This window comes from Maniola jurtina, chromosome 20 (genome assembly GCF_905333055.1).
Source record: "Maniola jurtina chromosome 20, ilManJurt1.1, whole genome shotgun sequence".
NCBI classification, from domain to species: domain Eukaryota; kingdom Metazoa; phylum Arthropoda; class Insecta; order Lepidoptera; family Nymphalidae; genus Maniola; species Maniola jurtina.
The window spans coordinates 5,375,665-5,392,622 of NC_060048.1; the positions used below are offsets into that span (position 1 = coordinate 5,375,665).

Here is a 16,958-nt window from a genome sequence, read left to right on the forward strand (position 1 = left end):
GTGCATCTGTGTATCTGTCTGTGGCATCGTAGCTCCTAAACTAATGAACCGATTTTAATTTAGCTTGTTTTTGTTTGATGTTGATGTTTGGTGGCCTTTTGATGGCTTGATCGAAAATGTTCTTAGCTATAATCCAAGAAAATCGGTTCAGCCGTTTTAAAGTTATCATCTCTTTTCTAGTTACTGTAACCTTCACTTGTCGGGGGTGTTATAAATTTTTAATTTACACTTATTTTCAAGAATTAACCTCTTCGATCTAATCCATATCGATATAATAATAATTAATAAGAAATAACCAGCTATCTATTTATGTAAATGTTACGAATACGAGAAAAGCTTGAACTTGATAAATACCTACAAGAAAAATCTTTAAGACAGGAAGAGCGTAAACTTGGAAGGGTTATACAAGCACTTCATCTTCAACAACATTGTTTTTGCTACAAAAAATATGCGGGCTTCAACAAAAGATCACGTATTCCCATGATTCTCAAATTGCGCTGACTGTAGTTGTTATTGTGAAAACAGCGATCCAACTGTTCTATTTCTACATATTATAATATCCTCGATGTATGATGATTTTTTATAGAAATACTAGCTGTGCCCGCGACTTCGTTCGCGTGGAATAGTGACTTTTCGCGCTTTATATAGCCACGGACGCTCAGGCGCGAGGCGCCGTGATTCTTTAAATTGACATAACTTTTTTATTTATGAACCGATTGACATGAAATAAATTTCAGTCTTATTCATAAAAATTTGTAGAAGCTTTATTAGCTTGTTATAAGCAAAGTTCTTAAAAACATGATTCATAAACGTTCAATAGTGCTAAAAGTGTTCAATAACGGCTCCATAACTTATCAGGCTGAACCCTACTATAAACCTTTATTAAAGAACAAGATGGCCGCCGTCTTGTCTTAACAGCTGATAATTTGTTTGATATGCAAGATTGAAGTGAGATTATTTTGTTTTGGTTGATTCTAGTGTCATTGCATTGTAATTATTATTTGTACGTTATTTATTCTGGATTCGAGAGGCTGTGGTAATTAACCAGAGTTGCAAGTTTTAACTGCCATAAAATGTTAGGGACGTCGTGTAGTAGGTACCTAAAAGTTTCTACCTAATTTCGAAGTTTCTTTTCATGTAATCATTCTTTTACATAGGTATGTGATTTCTTCTAACGTAAGAAATATGGCGGTGATGCAGCTCAGTACCTCACTACATAAACCGAGAAGGATTTGGGTAAAAAAAAGGGCTGGCTCATTTTTTGCGCAACGGATCAGCCTGGCTGTCAAGCGTGGAAATGCAGCCAGTATTCTTGGCACCATTCCACACGGGCATGATTTGTATAGTAATTAGATAAGGCTAGCTTTAAGTTTTATTGTAATATTTTCAATTTAAAAAAAAAAAGGATTTTATTCCATGAATGTCCAGGTACTGTATCTAAATTCTAATACATACTTTTACCTAATACATCTTTTTTTTTTAAATAGTATAATAAAATTTAACGCTAATTTCTAAATTCCTTCCTGTTTCCATTTTTATAATTAAATAAATCGGAACAAAACTCCGAACGATAATACCTAACTATCCTCCAGAACTCAGACAATCGACCGAAATTCGAAAACAAATGTCACACCTGCGTCACTTTTCTGTGTAGAGCCCAGTTTTTTTGCAATTTTGTCTATGAATTCATCAGAACGACAACATAACAAAGCGAAACTAGCCTATAGCGAGAATTTAGTTGTGAGAGGTTTATTGAACCTTTATGAATAAAGAAAGTTATGAAACGTTTAATAGGCCTAATGAGCATTTTAGCTAATGAACGTTTTAAACCTATATTAAGGGATTTTTATGAATAAGACTGATGTTAAGTGAAGCTTACTACAATATATTAGTGAAAACCGTATCTAAATCGAATAAGCCGTTTCTGAGATTAGCGTGCACAAACACACAGACAAACAGACAAACAGACAAAAAAAAAATTAATTACAATTTCGGGTTCGGCATCGATATAATAACAACCCCTGCTACTTTTTTTTTATATATTTCCATTGTACAGACACCACTTTTCTACAATTTTATTATATGTACTAGCTGTGCCCGCGACTTCGTTCGCGTGGAATAGTGACTTTTCGCGCTTTATATAGCCACGGACGCTCAGGCGCGAGGCGCCGTGATTCTTTAAATTGACATAACTTTTTTATTTATGGTTCCGATTGACATGAAATAAACACTAAATCCTAAGTGAAACTTACTACAATATATTAGTGAAAACCGTATCTAAATCGAATAAGCCGTTTCTGAGATTAGCGTGCACAAACACACAGACAAACAGACAAACAGACAAAAAAAAAATTAATTACAATTTCGGGTTTGGTATCGATATAATAACAACCCCTGCTACTTTTTTTTATATATTTCCATTGTACAGACACCACTTTTCTACAATTTTATTATATGTATATAGATAGATATATGTACAATGTACATATATGCCAAAAACCAAACACGCACTTCAGCAGATCTCTACATGCCCTTTTTCTGCAACAGTGCCAACAGGGCTTTCTGTCTATATAAATCTTTTGCTAGTTTTAAATACAAAATTGATACAAAGATAACTTTTTGTACCAAATTGAGCTGTTAAGTTCTGCAGTTCCTGATGACATGAATTTATTGAGCCTGTCCCATGGCAAACGTGACAAAAAAACTGTTAAAATTAACACAAAGGGAGCGCAGGTAGAATTTTTACAGTACGATTTCCTAAATTGAGTATGGCAAAATGCACAGTGATTGTTATTTATTACTTAATGGTTTTTTTTTAGTTATGCATATAACAAGTTAACAAATTGTTCTCATCCTTACGTATCATTTTTAATCCTTTTTAACCCCCGACCCAAAAAGAGGGGTGTTATATGTTTGACGTGTGTATCTGTGTGTCTGTGTATCTGTGTATCTGTCTGTGGCACCGTAGCGCCTAAACTAATGAACCGATTTTAATTTAGTTTTTTTTTGTTTGAAAGGTGGCTTGATCGAGAGTGTTCTTAGCTATAATCCAAGAAAATCGGTTCAGCCGTTTGAAAGTTATCAGCTCTTTTCTAGTAACTGTAACCTTCACTTGTCGGGGGTGTTATAAATTTTTAATTTACACTTGTTTAATAATAGATTTTAAATACCTATCAAAGTCAATGTGGGCAGTTCTCTTGAAGATCTTTTAATTATTTTTATTTTTCCAAAATGTTTCAAAGAATTAGTTAAATGTATGTGTTTGTAACAATAAATCTAAGTTAGACATGTGCTGGAAAGGCATTTTGATGAAGTCGTAGACCTTTTTAACTTGACACGGTCATCCCGACCCCATCATAAATCAACCAAAAGTTTCGCCTCAATTTGTCACACGTGGCTTGCAGCTGCTGGAGATGCTCAGAGATGCAGATATTGAATTTTTTTCGGTTACACTAGCTTTTTGCCTCGGCTTCCGTGTCAAATTCGGTTGACGCTGTATCTTTGGTTCTATTTGACCAATTTTTAACTAAGCTATAAACTAGTCAAAAACGTACGGTTAGGTATCTATTGCCTACTGTTGCTAATGATTACCAACCTAGATAAAAATAGATCATTCAATCAAGAGATTATTCAATCACTTTTCACACTATAGTTACGTAACAAGATTGTAATAAAGAAAGTAGTCTAAAACACCGAATTACTTATTGGTGTTAGTGATTAGCATTCAAAAATAGAGAAGTAGGTAGGTACATACAAGGTACATACCTAGTTACTTCAATTTCTTTTCGCAATTCAAGTGTTTTATAAACTACAATAACGAAAATTCTTCAAAAATTGTTGTATCATAATTTTGTACAATGAAACGCTTGCACGGACGCGTGACTGAAATCAAAACAGGATACCAAATATAGATATCGTATTAAATTTTGGTAACACCCTCGATAAAGTGGAACATAAAATATCAGGATGGAAATAACATTTTGAATTATGACACCTCGTAAAACTGTTTTTTGTAGTTATATTATCAGAAGAAATTGCAATCTCATATTTTTACGTAAAGAAAGCTATAAGCCATACGTTTAAGTATGCTGAGTCACCTAGCGGACGATGAAGAGAGCTATGCTTGGAGAGATGAGTTTATCCGTAGAAGAACCAGAGTAACCAACTTAACTAAACGAGTTGCGGAGCTGAAGTGGCAATGAATAGCGTACCTAGGTATGTAGTTCGAAAAAAACCGGCCAAGTGCGAGTCGGACTCGCGCACCTAGGCGAGGGTTCCGTACTCGGTACTCGGACCTACCTACCTGCCAAATTTCATGATTCTAGGTCAACGGGAAGTACCCTATAGGTTTTCTTGACAGACATGACGGACGGACGGACGGACGGACGGACAGACAGACAGACAGACAACAAAGTGATCCTATAAGGGTTCCGTTTTTCCTTCTGAGGTACGGAACCCTAAAAATGTTAGACGTTGGAGTCCCAAGATGTTTGAGTGGCGACCGCACACCGGAAAGCGACCTTTGGACGACCCAAGAAGGTTCTTTTCAAATCATAAAAATATGTTACAATATGTACCTACCGATGTAATATTATGTGGACAAGTATAAGCTCAGTCGGTGTCTTCCATGCAACTTTGTTACAATTTAAAACACTCTGGGCATATGTTTTAAATTATACCTACATGACTCGAAATGGTTGTCATACTGCCAGCTTTAACTAATTAGATACAGGGCAATCCCATTAATAAGCCCTTAATTTCTCATATCTAACACATGTCCCACGATAGCTTGTTATGTGTGACATTATCAAACCAAATATAAAGCATGTGTAAACATCCTTTAAGATGAGCAAAGCACTTCACAACAGGCTAGTTTCGTAGACGTGGCATGTCATGTAATCTAATACCCTTGAGGACAGACATGCACAGTTAATTGAGTAAACATAGATTATACACTTCGTGTGTCGTGTGCTCCCAGCTTATCCGATTTCTTTGCTGCGATGACAAAAATAAAATATAAGTAGGTATATAATATAATATAATAAAATATAAGCTTAGTGATTAGTATTACATACGCAGCGACTAGCGAGCATGACATTTTTCTCTTTCAGGAAATATTATACAAGTACTTACATAGTATACTTATACTCAATGCCTTTTCTCAAATGATTTGTCTCTTTTAATCGTTAGATCATTTAGGTAGATACTTACCTAGAGAAGATTTAAATCTTTCGGTCTACCAAATCTAAAAAAATCTATCTAATTTAGAATCGAAAGTTATTTTTTGTAGATTAGAAGATGAGCTACTGTGTACTTGTGCTATAAGACCTACCTACCTGCCGAATTTCATGATTCTCGGTCAACGGGAAGTATCTTACTTATAGGTTTCTTGACAGACAGACAGACAAACAGACAGACAACAAAGTGATCCTATAATTGATTGATTTCATTTTTCCTTTTGAGGTACGGAACCCTAAAAACTGTCCGGTGATTAGTGAGCATTGCAGCCTTCAAAACTGAATAGATAAACGAGAAGACAACAAAACAGTTTGCATACATTACCTACAATATTTAAACATTCTAATTTCTAGCTCAATTCCATTGAAACCAACCATTTCTTATTATTTGTGAAATAATTTTCCGCTCTGGATTTGTCATGCTAAATTGTTTCGAAATCAGTTTGTGATCATGATCATACAAAAATTAGAATAAAAGTTAATAATTTTTGAATTGAATTATTGTCAACACAACCATTTTTCGTCATACGTTTTGGAAAAGGATTCAATAAAAATAATATGAGGACAAAATGACTAATTTAAAAATAAATGACGGATATAACTATTGTATGGACCCCGGCAGAGTGAAATGAAACTAATCCTGATGTAATATATTTAGGTTAAAACTAGGTACGCGTTTTTAGGAAAATCTGAAAAATACAGACACAAATATTAGTTTCCAATATGTGTTTATGAAATTATATTGACTTCGGTTGTTTAATATTCAAGTAAGGATCAAACTTCGTTTGTATGAAGCGAGCGATGAGAATATAAATTGAGAGATATCTATCGAGCCTTGGTAGAAGATCATGGCTAGAAATTCGGCTGTGGACAACGCTTAACATAGACGAAGGACTTGACGAATATGATAAGATAGAGGCAATCTAATGTAATAAACCAATACACTCTGATTGGATCTACACATCACTAATTAGAGGGATCGGAGGGTTCAATAAAAAAACATTAAACGAATGCATATTTCCTTCCTTGAAAAAAGGTAGTAAAGGTACCTTAGAGAATGTAGAAAGCATAAACTTATTGTCTTAAATACGTATTTAGAAGCTGGAGGATGCTTATGAGGAACAAATTTAAGCCTCAATAGCTGGGCGGACTGAAATTCGAAAGGTCAGTGGTTCAAACTCCACCCGTTGCACTATTGTCATACCCACTCCTAGCACAAGCTTAACGCTTAGTTGGAGGGGAAAGGGGAATGTTAGTCATAATTAAAAGTGGCTAATATTCTTTATAAAAAAAAACAGTTCTCCGAAACAAATAATTGTTCTTACAGAAAGGTAGCAGTAATGTTTATTTTTATCCTTTTGTACGTCACTACATGTAGTTACAACAACTTATTATGGACAACAAGGCGCAATAAATCATACGGACCATGCGTACTGCTTTATTACATGTGCGTGCGTCCGCTGTACATTACAAATAACTAAGACGTGTGTCGATGGTATTGTGCAAAACTGTTAATTTGGTGCTGTGGTTTAGTTGCACTAAAAAATATAAAATATCAACTGATACTAAAACTATTTGGACTATAATAACTGAAGGTTTATCCAAAGTAAAGCAATCCGAATCATTGGTAGGTATTAATCTATACTAATAAATAAAATTGGAGTGTCTGTCTGTAATTTCGAAATAACTACCACATATTAAGGTCATATGGTTATTTGAACGATACCATGACTGAATCACACGTTTTTAAAATTTTTGTCTGTCTGTCTGTCTGTCTGTCTGTCTGTCTGTCTGTTTGAAAAGGCTAATCTTCGGAACGGCTGAACCGATTTTGACGGGATTTTCACTGACAAGTAGAGGATTGACCAGGGTGTAACATAGGCTACTTTTTTAACCGACTTTCAAGAAGGGGGTTGTGTTTTTCTACCTATGTACACTGAAATCTCAGAATTTCTGAACCGATTTGCGTCATTTCTTTTTTAATCGATAGAGGAACTTTGCGACATTGTTTCATAAAAAATTTGGATTCCAACTCCTCAATCCTGATGCTGCAGGGGATCTGACCAATCCACGCGGGCGAAGCTGCGGGCATCAGCTAGTCTAAAATATATTCTGAACTACCAACGACAAATGAGATAACAAATTAATTTTTACATAAGGATCAATTCTATCAAAATAGGTAAATGTTCACTACACGCCGTATTTTTGTCGTGTGCAGATGGGAATATTAGTCTCTCAACTAGTCAGAAATGACTTATGAGACAAGCTTGTTGGTAAGAGCTTCTGCTCTAGCCTTCCAACCGGTAACTACTCTCTACTCTCTGCTCTTGATCTCTTTTTAAAAAAAATTACTCCCCTAGTTTGTCTGCTTAGCTAAACAGCACACTATTCGTGCGTGATTTATATACTTACGTCACTTAGTTAATAGACCATCTCATTATTTCAGCTCACGCTTGCATTACAGCTAAGGACACGAGAAAAGCGAGGACATAATATTATTACTTTGTTAGATGCGAGTATGATTAACCATTTCTATGCTACATTGCACGCTTGCTAATGTATAAGGATGTTAAATTCTCCTGAAATTCCTGTAATATTAATGAAGGATAGTCAGAATTCCATGTTGGATGTCTTGTCTTGAACCAGCTGCCGGGTGCTCCGCTTGGCTTCTGAATTTTACAAATCGGATATCGAAAAAAAAAATTACGACTATATTGTCTTGATGATCAATTTCAACTTAATTAATAACTTAGTTCTTACAACAATTGATTTATGATCCTAATTATTAAAAACATTTTCTATTTTCTCCATCTATGGTACTTAATAATAAAACTATAAATACCTTCTCACTGCATATTAAAATTAATTTCATTATGAATCGTGTTTACAGCAACTCAGTTATCTGTAATTAGAGTTTCTTAAAATTTTTTGCCGCCAAAAGTAGAGATTTTTTTGGTAGAGCATTTCTCCTCAAGTCTTACTGAAAATAATAGATCTAAGGTCCATAACTTATTGCCTCTTTTTTAACAATTTTAAAACTAAGGTCGATCATCTAAAGCTCTAGCTCTCGAGGCTTGATTTTTGGGTGATTTTTGGACAGTATAATGTATAAAATAAACGTTACCTAACTTGAGTTTGCCAACTCTACATATATCTATAGAGCTCGAAGTAAAGTTAGTTTTAAATATTAATAACTAGAGGATGCCCGCAGCTTTGCCCGCGTGAATTTCGGTTTTTATAAAATCCCATAGGAACTCTTTGATTTTCCGGGACAAAACGTGGCCATGTCCTTCCCCGGGTTGTATCCCATGTCTGTACCAAATTTCATTAAAATCGGTTCAGCGGTTGGGCCGTGAAAACGTAGCAGACAGACAGACAGACAGACACACTTTCGCATTTATAATATTGGTATGGATTGCATGGTCAACCCATTTCCGCCCCACTACTGAGTACGGGTCTCCTCTCAGAATGAGAAGGGTTTAGGCCATAGTCTGCCACGCTGGCCCAATGCGGATTGGCAGACTTCACACACCTTTGAGAACGTGGAGCTCTCAGGCATGCAGGTTTCCTCACGATGTTTTCCTTCACCGTTACTGATAATGATTAATTAATTTATTAGTAATTAATAATTAATTAGTGTTATTATAAGTAATTAATTATTAATTATTCTATTTAAATCATATCACATAAAAATCAAAATTAGACAAATACACGTACTTCTACTTCGATGCTCCTTCCAAGTCACATGGCTAGCGTTCCGTGAAAAGTTTCAACAAAAACTTTACGATCCTACAAAAATATCACTGTACGAGTCACGAACCAAACATCACAAAACGGGATTCCCGGAGGGCTATTGTCCTCTTGCTGCAATCGTTTCACTTTGTTTCAGTTATTTTGTTCGAATATGTTTTTATTTTTCTAACGAAGTTTCAGCGCGTTGCTCGAACGTGTAGACGTACTGAACTACCGCGCGCGAGTTTCAGATTGAGACGATTGAGCACTGTTGCCAACTGCTAGCTTTCCCAGTTGCTAGACATTTTTCAAAATGTTGCTAGATTGCCAGTTTTTTTTTACCCCAAAAAGTTGCTAGATAGTGCTAAATGTTAAAACTTAGGCAAAGAGTATTTAAACACTACGTTAACGAACTTGGTAGGTATTATGGTAAGTGACAATAAAATGACAATTTCTAACAATCATTTTTATTTTCCTTAATTCTAACATTGTTAAAGTTAAAAATGTCTAAAGTATCGGTGTACGTCTTTGAATAAAAAAAAATGTGGTTAAAGAATTTATTCTCAAAAGAATTTATAATAAGAAATTAATAAAATAAAAGATAAAAATAATTTAAAAACTAATTAATTAAATAGGAAGATTTCGATGGCTGGGCTTCCGGGTCTTGCGCTGGTTTTGAATATTTTTCCGCAGTACTCATTTTATGCAGAACATCTTTAGGCAAAACACAGTTATAGCAACATTTACCACTTTTCCTGAGGAAATCTCTACTGCGGAGGAATGAATTCAGAGTTAACAAACTTATTCGGTTTCTTTGCTTATTTTTCACTAAATTCATTTGAGAGAATAACCTCTCTACCTCTGCATTTGAATGAGGCAGTGAAAGTTGCTAGAAAAAGTAGCTAAAAAGTTTAGCTACAAGTTTCATTAAATTATGGCTGTCTGTCACCAAATAATAGCTAGATCTAGCTATAAAGTTGCTAAGTTGGCATCACTGCGATTGAGTTGTGTTCGCTTGCTCTGAGCGAGGCCCGAGCTCAGATGACAGCTTTGATGCCCCTTCCCCGCTTCCCTCGGGATAAAGCTTTGGAATAGAGTTGTCCCGTTTTTATTTAGTTTTATTTTATTAGTCCAACCGGTCTTTAACTGAGATTGTGTATATACTATGATTTTTGTATTGGAAGATTGATGAAACTTATCTTTTAGTACAACCTCATCCAGGTTGAAAATGTTGGTAGATAAAAGAAAATTTGAATACCAGATAAATTAATTTTGTAGGTAAAGTTTGATCATAACTCATATAAGTAGGTAATCGGGCGGCTAGCCAATAATAAAATCGGTCGGCGTCTTCTACTGTTTAGAATAAACCTTGATTTTATCGACTCGCTGACTTTTGCTTTGAAGCTCAAAAGCTAAAAAGCTTTATTTAAATATCTAGGTTCTATTGATTTATCAATTATGAGCCTCCCCTGCTGGCGATAAAATAAAATAAAATTAAACATAATAATATAGGTAGCAAGTTAGCAAATATTATTGCCTACAAATCTAGTCTAAAGGCCTAAACACACAATCTAGTATCTATATTCTAGGTATTTGGTGTATTTAAAAGCTCTAGATAGGTAAGTGCCTGCTGTAAAGTTGAAATTCGCCCGCCTGAACACCTCGTATAGGTACTTCGTGAGTTGTTTATGTGTAACAAGTTCTCGAGAAAGTCATTATTGAGACCTTCGTCGGGGCATATTTTTTGTTCGGCGCGGCCGGCGTTTGTATACCTACTGCTGTATATAAAAAACGGTTTATTTTAAAATTGCGTTGATTGAGTTGTTACGGCGGGAGCTGGAATATTGGAGTGATTTCATGCTCGCGGCATCGGTTTGTAAACACCAGATTGCGTGTTATGCCGCTATTTTAAAGTTTAGTTTTACATGCCGTTGTACCTACGAAACTTGTTTTAACTTTTATATGTACCTACCATTTTGATATGTTTTTATGTATTGTATAACTTTATTAGAGTAACCATCTCTGGTTAGGTATTATAATAGTAAGTAGGTATTCTTAACCGACTTATAATATCTTATAATAGTAAGTAGGTATTTTTAACCGACTTTCAAAAAGGAGGTAGTTTTTTATGTATGTTTCTGGACTGATTAGTAGTTTTTTTCTAATCAAAAGTATAAGTTTCCGTGGTGGTTCCGTAGAAGAAGAGAAGAAAAAAAGAAAATAAAAGAACAACTTAATGAAGATAAAATAAACAAGACTAAATTGAAATCCCAAGGAAAAAAAAGAACTCGAAAAGAATTAACATCTGAAGATACTGATTTGGAGGTCATATACGCCGAAAGTGGTGATAGTTATAATTTAGAAGATGATAAAGGATCAGAAATAGAGAATACAACGAAGGAAATAAGTCTGAAAAAATCCAGCTACATATCCACGCTATTCGACTCAAAAGCGGATAATTTACCTGTAAGCAAACTCTTTTCTTTACATGGCTTGCAATCGAAGAAAAGCAAAAATATACTTCCAGGAAATTTTGTAATAGTAAAGTACGAAGGTGAATATTTCCCAGGGAAAGTGGAAGATGTGCAAACAGAAGATAAATATGAAGTAAGTAGGTACAATGATTCTGACAAAAGGAAATACATTTCGATGGCCTAATACCCCTGATAAAATGTTATACAATCCTGAAGAAATCATTGAAGTTATAAAGGACCCTATATGTCTTAACAAAATATATTTTTATTTTTTATTTTTTTCGCCATAACTTTGTATCCCGTCCCGTAAAGTAATAGAATAATAAATTAAAAAGTAATCGAAATCCCTAACATTTATCCGATGATGCGATGGAAGAAGCGGATGTCGATTATTGGGTGTCGTTTACTGATGCATGTCGATTACTGGCTGTCGACTACTGGGACTTCGATGTCGATAACTGGAGATTTTAAATATTTTTGGTTATTTCGCTTTTTATTTTAACCCATTATAGCCTAGCGGTGCCACTTGACACCCAATTTCATATGTTTAGTTTTTTGCGCCCTGCTCTTGTAATAAGAAGTAAAATCAAGTGGTTTGTTGTTTATGCCATGCTTGAGAAAGGTAGAAATCACTTCATTTAGTTTGTTTTGACCCATACGCTTTTTGTGACCTGTACGAGCGTCGGTAAATCAGTGTTGTAAAATATCTGCCAATAATGGATGCAGTGTTCAAGTAAGTGGACCATATTTTTAATTATTTTGAGTAATGTAATACTTTTAAGCATTTAAACTTGATGCCAAGCCTTTCATTGACTTGCTCATACAATAAAACTGTTGTATATTGTTTTACTTTTTTGTTTATAACAAGTTAAAAGATACGGGTGCCGTACGGAACCGCTAGGTCTTTATCGTGTCTTTTCATATTATGTATACTACAAATCTAAATTATGTATCTTTATGTGTTTCCATGTGTAAGGGCATTTTTGTTTCAACAGGGGTTGTACATTATATGAGGCACTTGCCATACTTGAAGAAGACGACGAACTCGAGCCTCAGTTGCTTTATATTGAACCTCCAGACCCTGCAATCCTATCTGACGAAGATTCGGCCGACGAAGATGAGGGTGGTTTTATAAATAATCTCACAGGTCGGCAACTCAATGCTAGATGTGAAGTGGTACTGGCATCTAGATCTGAGCCACGAGGTGCTGGCCGTCCATCAGCTTCCAAAACATCCAGAACTGGCAATCTAGTCTCTGACAGCATACGTTATGACGGCAGAAATCATTTATTGGTACCCGGTGGGTTACGACGCAAGTGTGGGTTAGAGTCTTGCCATAGTCAGACTAGGCTGCAGTGCAATAAATGCAACGTGGGGCTCTGTGCGGCTTGCAACCTACAGTTTCACACAAACAATACGTAATTTCATGGAAATAAATACAAATGTTCATATAATATACTGGAACTTTTAATCAATTTTTAACCTTAAAATATAAAAGACTATATCCCTTAATAATTCTTATCAAATTGTGTTAAAATATTTAGGCAACAATCAGTTAAAAGGAATTTATGAGACATTTTGAAAAGACAAGGTATTAGCCTAGCGGTGCCAGGCGGCATCCATGGTTATTTCCAGAAGTAAGGCTTGAACCAAAATTCTATTGAACAGATATGACTAAGAGGGTACATAAGAACAACATATCAAAGAAAAACTCAATTCTGAGACCTTAAAATAATTCAGGCTATAATGGGTTAATCTATGGGTTTTCAGTTAATAAAAAGCTAATAAACACTTTCTTAAAGATATATTTTATTATTTGCGCTCCTAGTTATTACTCAAGTAAGTGTAAACATTTATTTTTAAATTTTCATGAAAATAGACGACAGCCTTAAAGTGTCGTTTATTGGTGCCAGTATGTTACATAATATAACATAGTACAGTCCGACAAGGCTCTCTTGGCGCGTAGCCAAAATTGGAACTAACGCCGCCATCTTGTGAATTGTCATGCTGCCTGTATGTGGTGTTGCTAAGTAAAAAAATCTAAATTTCACAATTTTTTTTTAAAATATTAGAATGTTCCATATACATAACTTCGCCATGTATTCTTATAATTTAATACAACATAAATCTGTCTACATCTTATAGCTATATTTAGCACTAGGTAAGTATAGTATTTGAGCATGTAAACATAATAGATTGCAAGTATCTGGCCTATCAATGGTTTCTGCTTTTTATGTTTCTTTTCCGATGTACAAACAGGAACGGCTTTGTTAATTTCTATTTCAGGTAAAATTATATAAAACATTCGATTTTGAACATTGACATTTTCAAGATATTCCCTAAACTTGAGAAGATTTTATTTGCTGGCAGCCTTTGTGCTACAACTACGCCCCCTTGTCAATGTCAGTGATGTCATTGGATGTCAATTGTCAAGGGTCATCTGTGGTGCCAACCATAGAGTAGGATGTATATAGGGTAGCCAACTGCCAAGAGAGTCTTGTCTAACTCCATTCTAACTCAAAGAGTATATAAACAGTAAACACTACGTTGTCTAACTGTTAGTTAAAGGTACGTTTTATGAATTTAATTCTCAAGTTAAATTAAGGCAGAAAATCATCAATAGCAATAAACCGTCGAACATTGAATAAAGTGATTACAAACCTTAGAAACTAATACGTTTTAGGTCTGTGCGCTTCAGATCGTGTTAACGAAATTTAACATTAAGTAAACGCTGCCTGCAGTACCTGGCCAAAAAGACTATGAGATAACAAAACTACATAGGTCAGTGCAAAAAGATCATTCACCACCACAGTCCACCACTATTATTACTAACCAAAACAATAAGTCATTGAAAATGCTGTGTTGTGTGAGCTGCAAAATTACTGCTGATGTCTCTGAATCCACGGGGATTACATTTCACGAGTGAGTTCTTTATGTATCCTTACAAATAGGTAAGTATCCTACCTACGTCAGATAGGATAGGTAAGTACCTATCTTTATATTAGTATTTTCAAAGGAACCTACTGTCAAGTTTCTAATCCCAATTCCCAGCCAATTAGCCTGTGCGTTGATAGATCAGTCAGGCAGGACATGTCTTTTTAAATACCTATTACAATCTATACTATCTAATAGAATGATATAGATTATGAGTAAAAAAACCTCCATGTTGAATTGGCAGGTTCCCCAGTGAAGTACATCTCCGTACTGCTTGGCTCAGAGCCCTTCGCAAACAAGATGCTTTCAACGACGCGCTGACCAGTCAACTTGCACTATATCAGGTCTATTGGTTACAATATACCTGTCAGTGATAACCGACCGATCCCAGTAAAGCAGGGCACTGCTATTTTCAAGAACTGACATTGGGTTGTACCTATAGTACGGCACCTCAGTATCTACAAGGCCATACTGAAGAGCAAGTTGTTGATCTTGGCTACTTGATTATGTCTGTGCAAGTATTATATTATTAAGCTGAATATTTTAAGTTAGTGAACAAAAATGTCTCATTTCAGTTGCTGGTATGGCCGAGAATCTCAAGACAAATCAGGAAAGAAAAGTACACGCAACTGAAGATGCTGTCAAGACGAGTAAGTATAATATCTTCTGTTCTGTTAATGTGATTAATCAAAGTCAAATATGTTATGTTGAAAATTGTAATGATAAATTTACTTATTTCCTAACTTTTTTTGTTTCAGTCACTTCTTTGTCCACGGAACTTGTGACAAATCATGAAAATGGAGACCAATCAACTGATATAACTGAAGAACTAGATATAGTAACATTCGAAAACAATTCTGATATCAAATCTTTTACAAATCACGAAAATGAAGAGCAACCAACTGATACAGATGAAGAGTTAGATGTATTAACTTTCGAAAACAGTTCTGATATGAAATCTTTTATTTGTATGTTATGCGATTATAAATGTGCAAATGAAAGTCAATTAATGAGGCATGTGAACACCCACACTGGTGAGACATCTTTTGCTTGTGAGCTATGCAATTATAAATGCAAAAGGCATAGTACTCTTGTGAATCATGTGAAAAATCACAATGTAGAAAAACTTTTCGCTTGTGAGTTATGCAACTATAAAAGCAAAAGCCATAGTAGTTTTACAAACCATATGAGAACTCACACGGGAGAGAAACCATTTGTTTGTAAGATTTGCAACTATAAATTCACCGAGCATAGTAATTTAGTAAAGCACATGAGGACACACACTGGCGTAAAACCTTTTGTTTGTAAATTATGCGGTCATAAATTTGCAGTAAAAATTAATTTAGTGAACCACATGCGGACTCACACCGGCGAGAAGCCTTTTGCTTGTGAGTTATGCAAGTATAAATCTAAAGAAAAAAGTGGTCTAGTGAGGCATATGAGTACTCACTCAAATAGTATAAAACCTTTTTGTTGCAAGTTTTGCAATCATAAGTGTGCAACAAATTATAGGTTAGTGGTGCATATGAAAACTCACACTGGTGATAAACCTTTTGCTTGTAAGTTATGTCAGCACAAATTTGTAAATAAAAGAGACTTAGTGAAGCACATGCAAACTAAATCCCATAAAAATGATTCGGAAAAGTTTGTTTAGAGGTGAACATACGCAGGTTATGCTGCACTGCACAGTTTGCGTTTAGTTTTCATAAGTCGAGTTTGAACTTATTGAAATGACAACTTCTCAAGCGCATTGGGTTATTTCGGTATGGGTAAAAACTTCAAGGTCGCGTCACCCCACATCCTTTAATAGTGCTCGGCACCGACAGATGTAAAAACAACTATTGTTAGTGGTTTTAATTTACAAATTCTGAAAATTTTATTTTTTGATACTACCTACAATCAATTTAAAAATCCGAAAACGTTCACTGTTATTACATATTTAGATTTCTGTCGGTATCCCCTACTGACTGCCAGTACTCATTCTGAGCACAACTAAATTTTAGAGTATTCGCATCCTCTTCTTACTAATGTAATATGAAAAGGACAGACAGTTCAAACCGCGTGACTTTAAGTGCTAGTCGCGAGCCTACAATCCGACAAGGTTCTTTTAGCACATGAGTGAGGGCGCTATTGTAGCTTTATGCCGACACAGCGAACTATCAACAAGTGCACTGTTAAAGATGGCGGCTTTAGTTCCGATTTTGGCCACGCGCCAGAAGAGTCTTGTCGGACTGTATTGAAGCTATATTAAAAAGATGCAGATACTTTAAATTCAGATTTATTTTCGAGAAATAACGGAATCGCCTAATGATAATATTTAGGTATCGTCATATACCATTTTTTTTAATTTTCCAAAGTAGTAATAAAGTATAGTAAATAGACTAGAATGTTGAATGTAAAAGAAATTATTACACGTAATAGTTTTGTGTTAAAATCGGCAACAATTGATTTTAGTTAAGCAACAATCAGATGCGTGAGAGTGTAAGCTGTGGGAAATGTGTGTTGTAAGCAAAAGCATATAACACAATCGAAGATTATGTAAATGATAAAAAAGCATGGATTTGACTCGCTCCAGCAATGC

General features: G+C 35.1%; 3 protein-coding genes across 5 annotated transcripts in view; 2 read left to right on the top strand and 1 right to left on the bottom strand.

Moving 5' to 3' along the window:
- The window catches only part of LOC123875461 (growth arrest-specific protein 1-like), a 36,774-nt gene extending 27,545 nt beyond the window's left edge, over positions 1–9,229 (bottom strand). Inside the window, exon 1 of the mRNA XM_045921295.1 lies at positions 8,955–9,229. The gene's annotated coding sequence lies outside the window, so the exon portion shown is untranslated. The remainder of the gene's footprint in view (positions 1–8,954) is intronic.
- A 2,722-nt stretch (positions 9,230–11,951) lies between these two features.
- LOC123875462 (piggyBac transposable element-derived protein 3-like) lies at positions 11,952–13,162 on the top strand. Its single transcript, XM_045921296.1, has 2 exons — positions 11,952–12,176; positions 12,439–13,162. The coding sequence occupies exons 1-2, from the start codon at positions 12,160–12,162 to the stop codon at positions 12,863–12,865; spliced, it is 444 nt and encodes a 147-aa protein (XP_045777252.1). The 5' UTR covers positions 11,952–12,159; the 3' UTR covers positions 12,866–13,162.
- Positions 13,163–13,988: 826 nt separating this feature from the next.
- LOC123875459 (gastrula zinc finger protein XlCGF8.2DB-like) lies at positions 13,989–16,924 on the top strand. Of its 3 annotated transcripts, XM_045921292.1 has the most exons (4): positions 13,996–14,011; positions 14,127–14,365; positions 14,953–15,027; positions 15,136–16,924. In XM_045921292.1, exons 2-4 carry the CDS (start codon positions 14,332–14,334, stop codon positions 16,029–16,031), a joined length of 1,005 nt encoding a protein of 334 aa, XP_045777248.1. In that variant the 5' UTR covers positions 13,996–14,011; positions 14,127–14,331; the 3' UTR covers positions 16,032–16,924. The 3 variants fall into 3 exon arrangements, with proteins under 3 accessions (XP_045777249.1, XP_045777250.1, XP_045777248.1); XM_045921293.1 differs by having other exon boundaries at positions 13,989–14,224; XM_045921294.1 differs by lacking the exon at positions 14,953–15,027 and having other exon boundaries at positions 13,990–14,365; positions 15,136–16,923.
- The last annotated feature ends 34 nt before the right edge of the window (positions 16,925–16,958 follow it).

Coding starts and splice junctions, on each gene's coding strand:
- LOC123875459 (XM_045921292.1), top strand. CDS start 14,332: ATGTCTCTGAATCCACGGGGATTACATTTCACGA. Junction 14,366..14,952: donor ACGGGGATTACATTTCACGA/GTGAGTTCTTTA, acceptor GTCTCATTTCAG/TTGCTGGTATGGCCGAGAAT. Junction 15,028..15,135: donor TGAAGATGCTGTCAAGACGA/GTAAGTATAATA, acceptor TTTTTGTTTCAG/TCACTTCTTTGTCCACGGAA.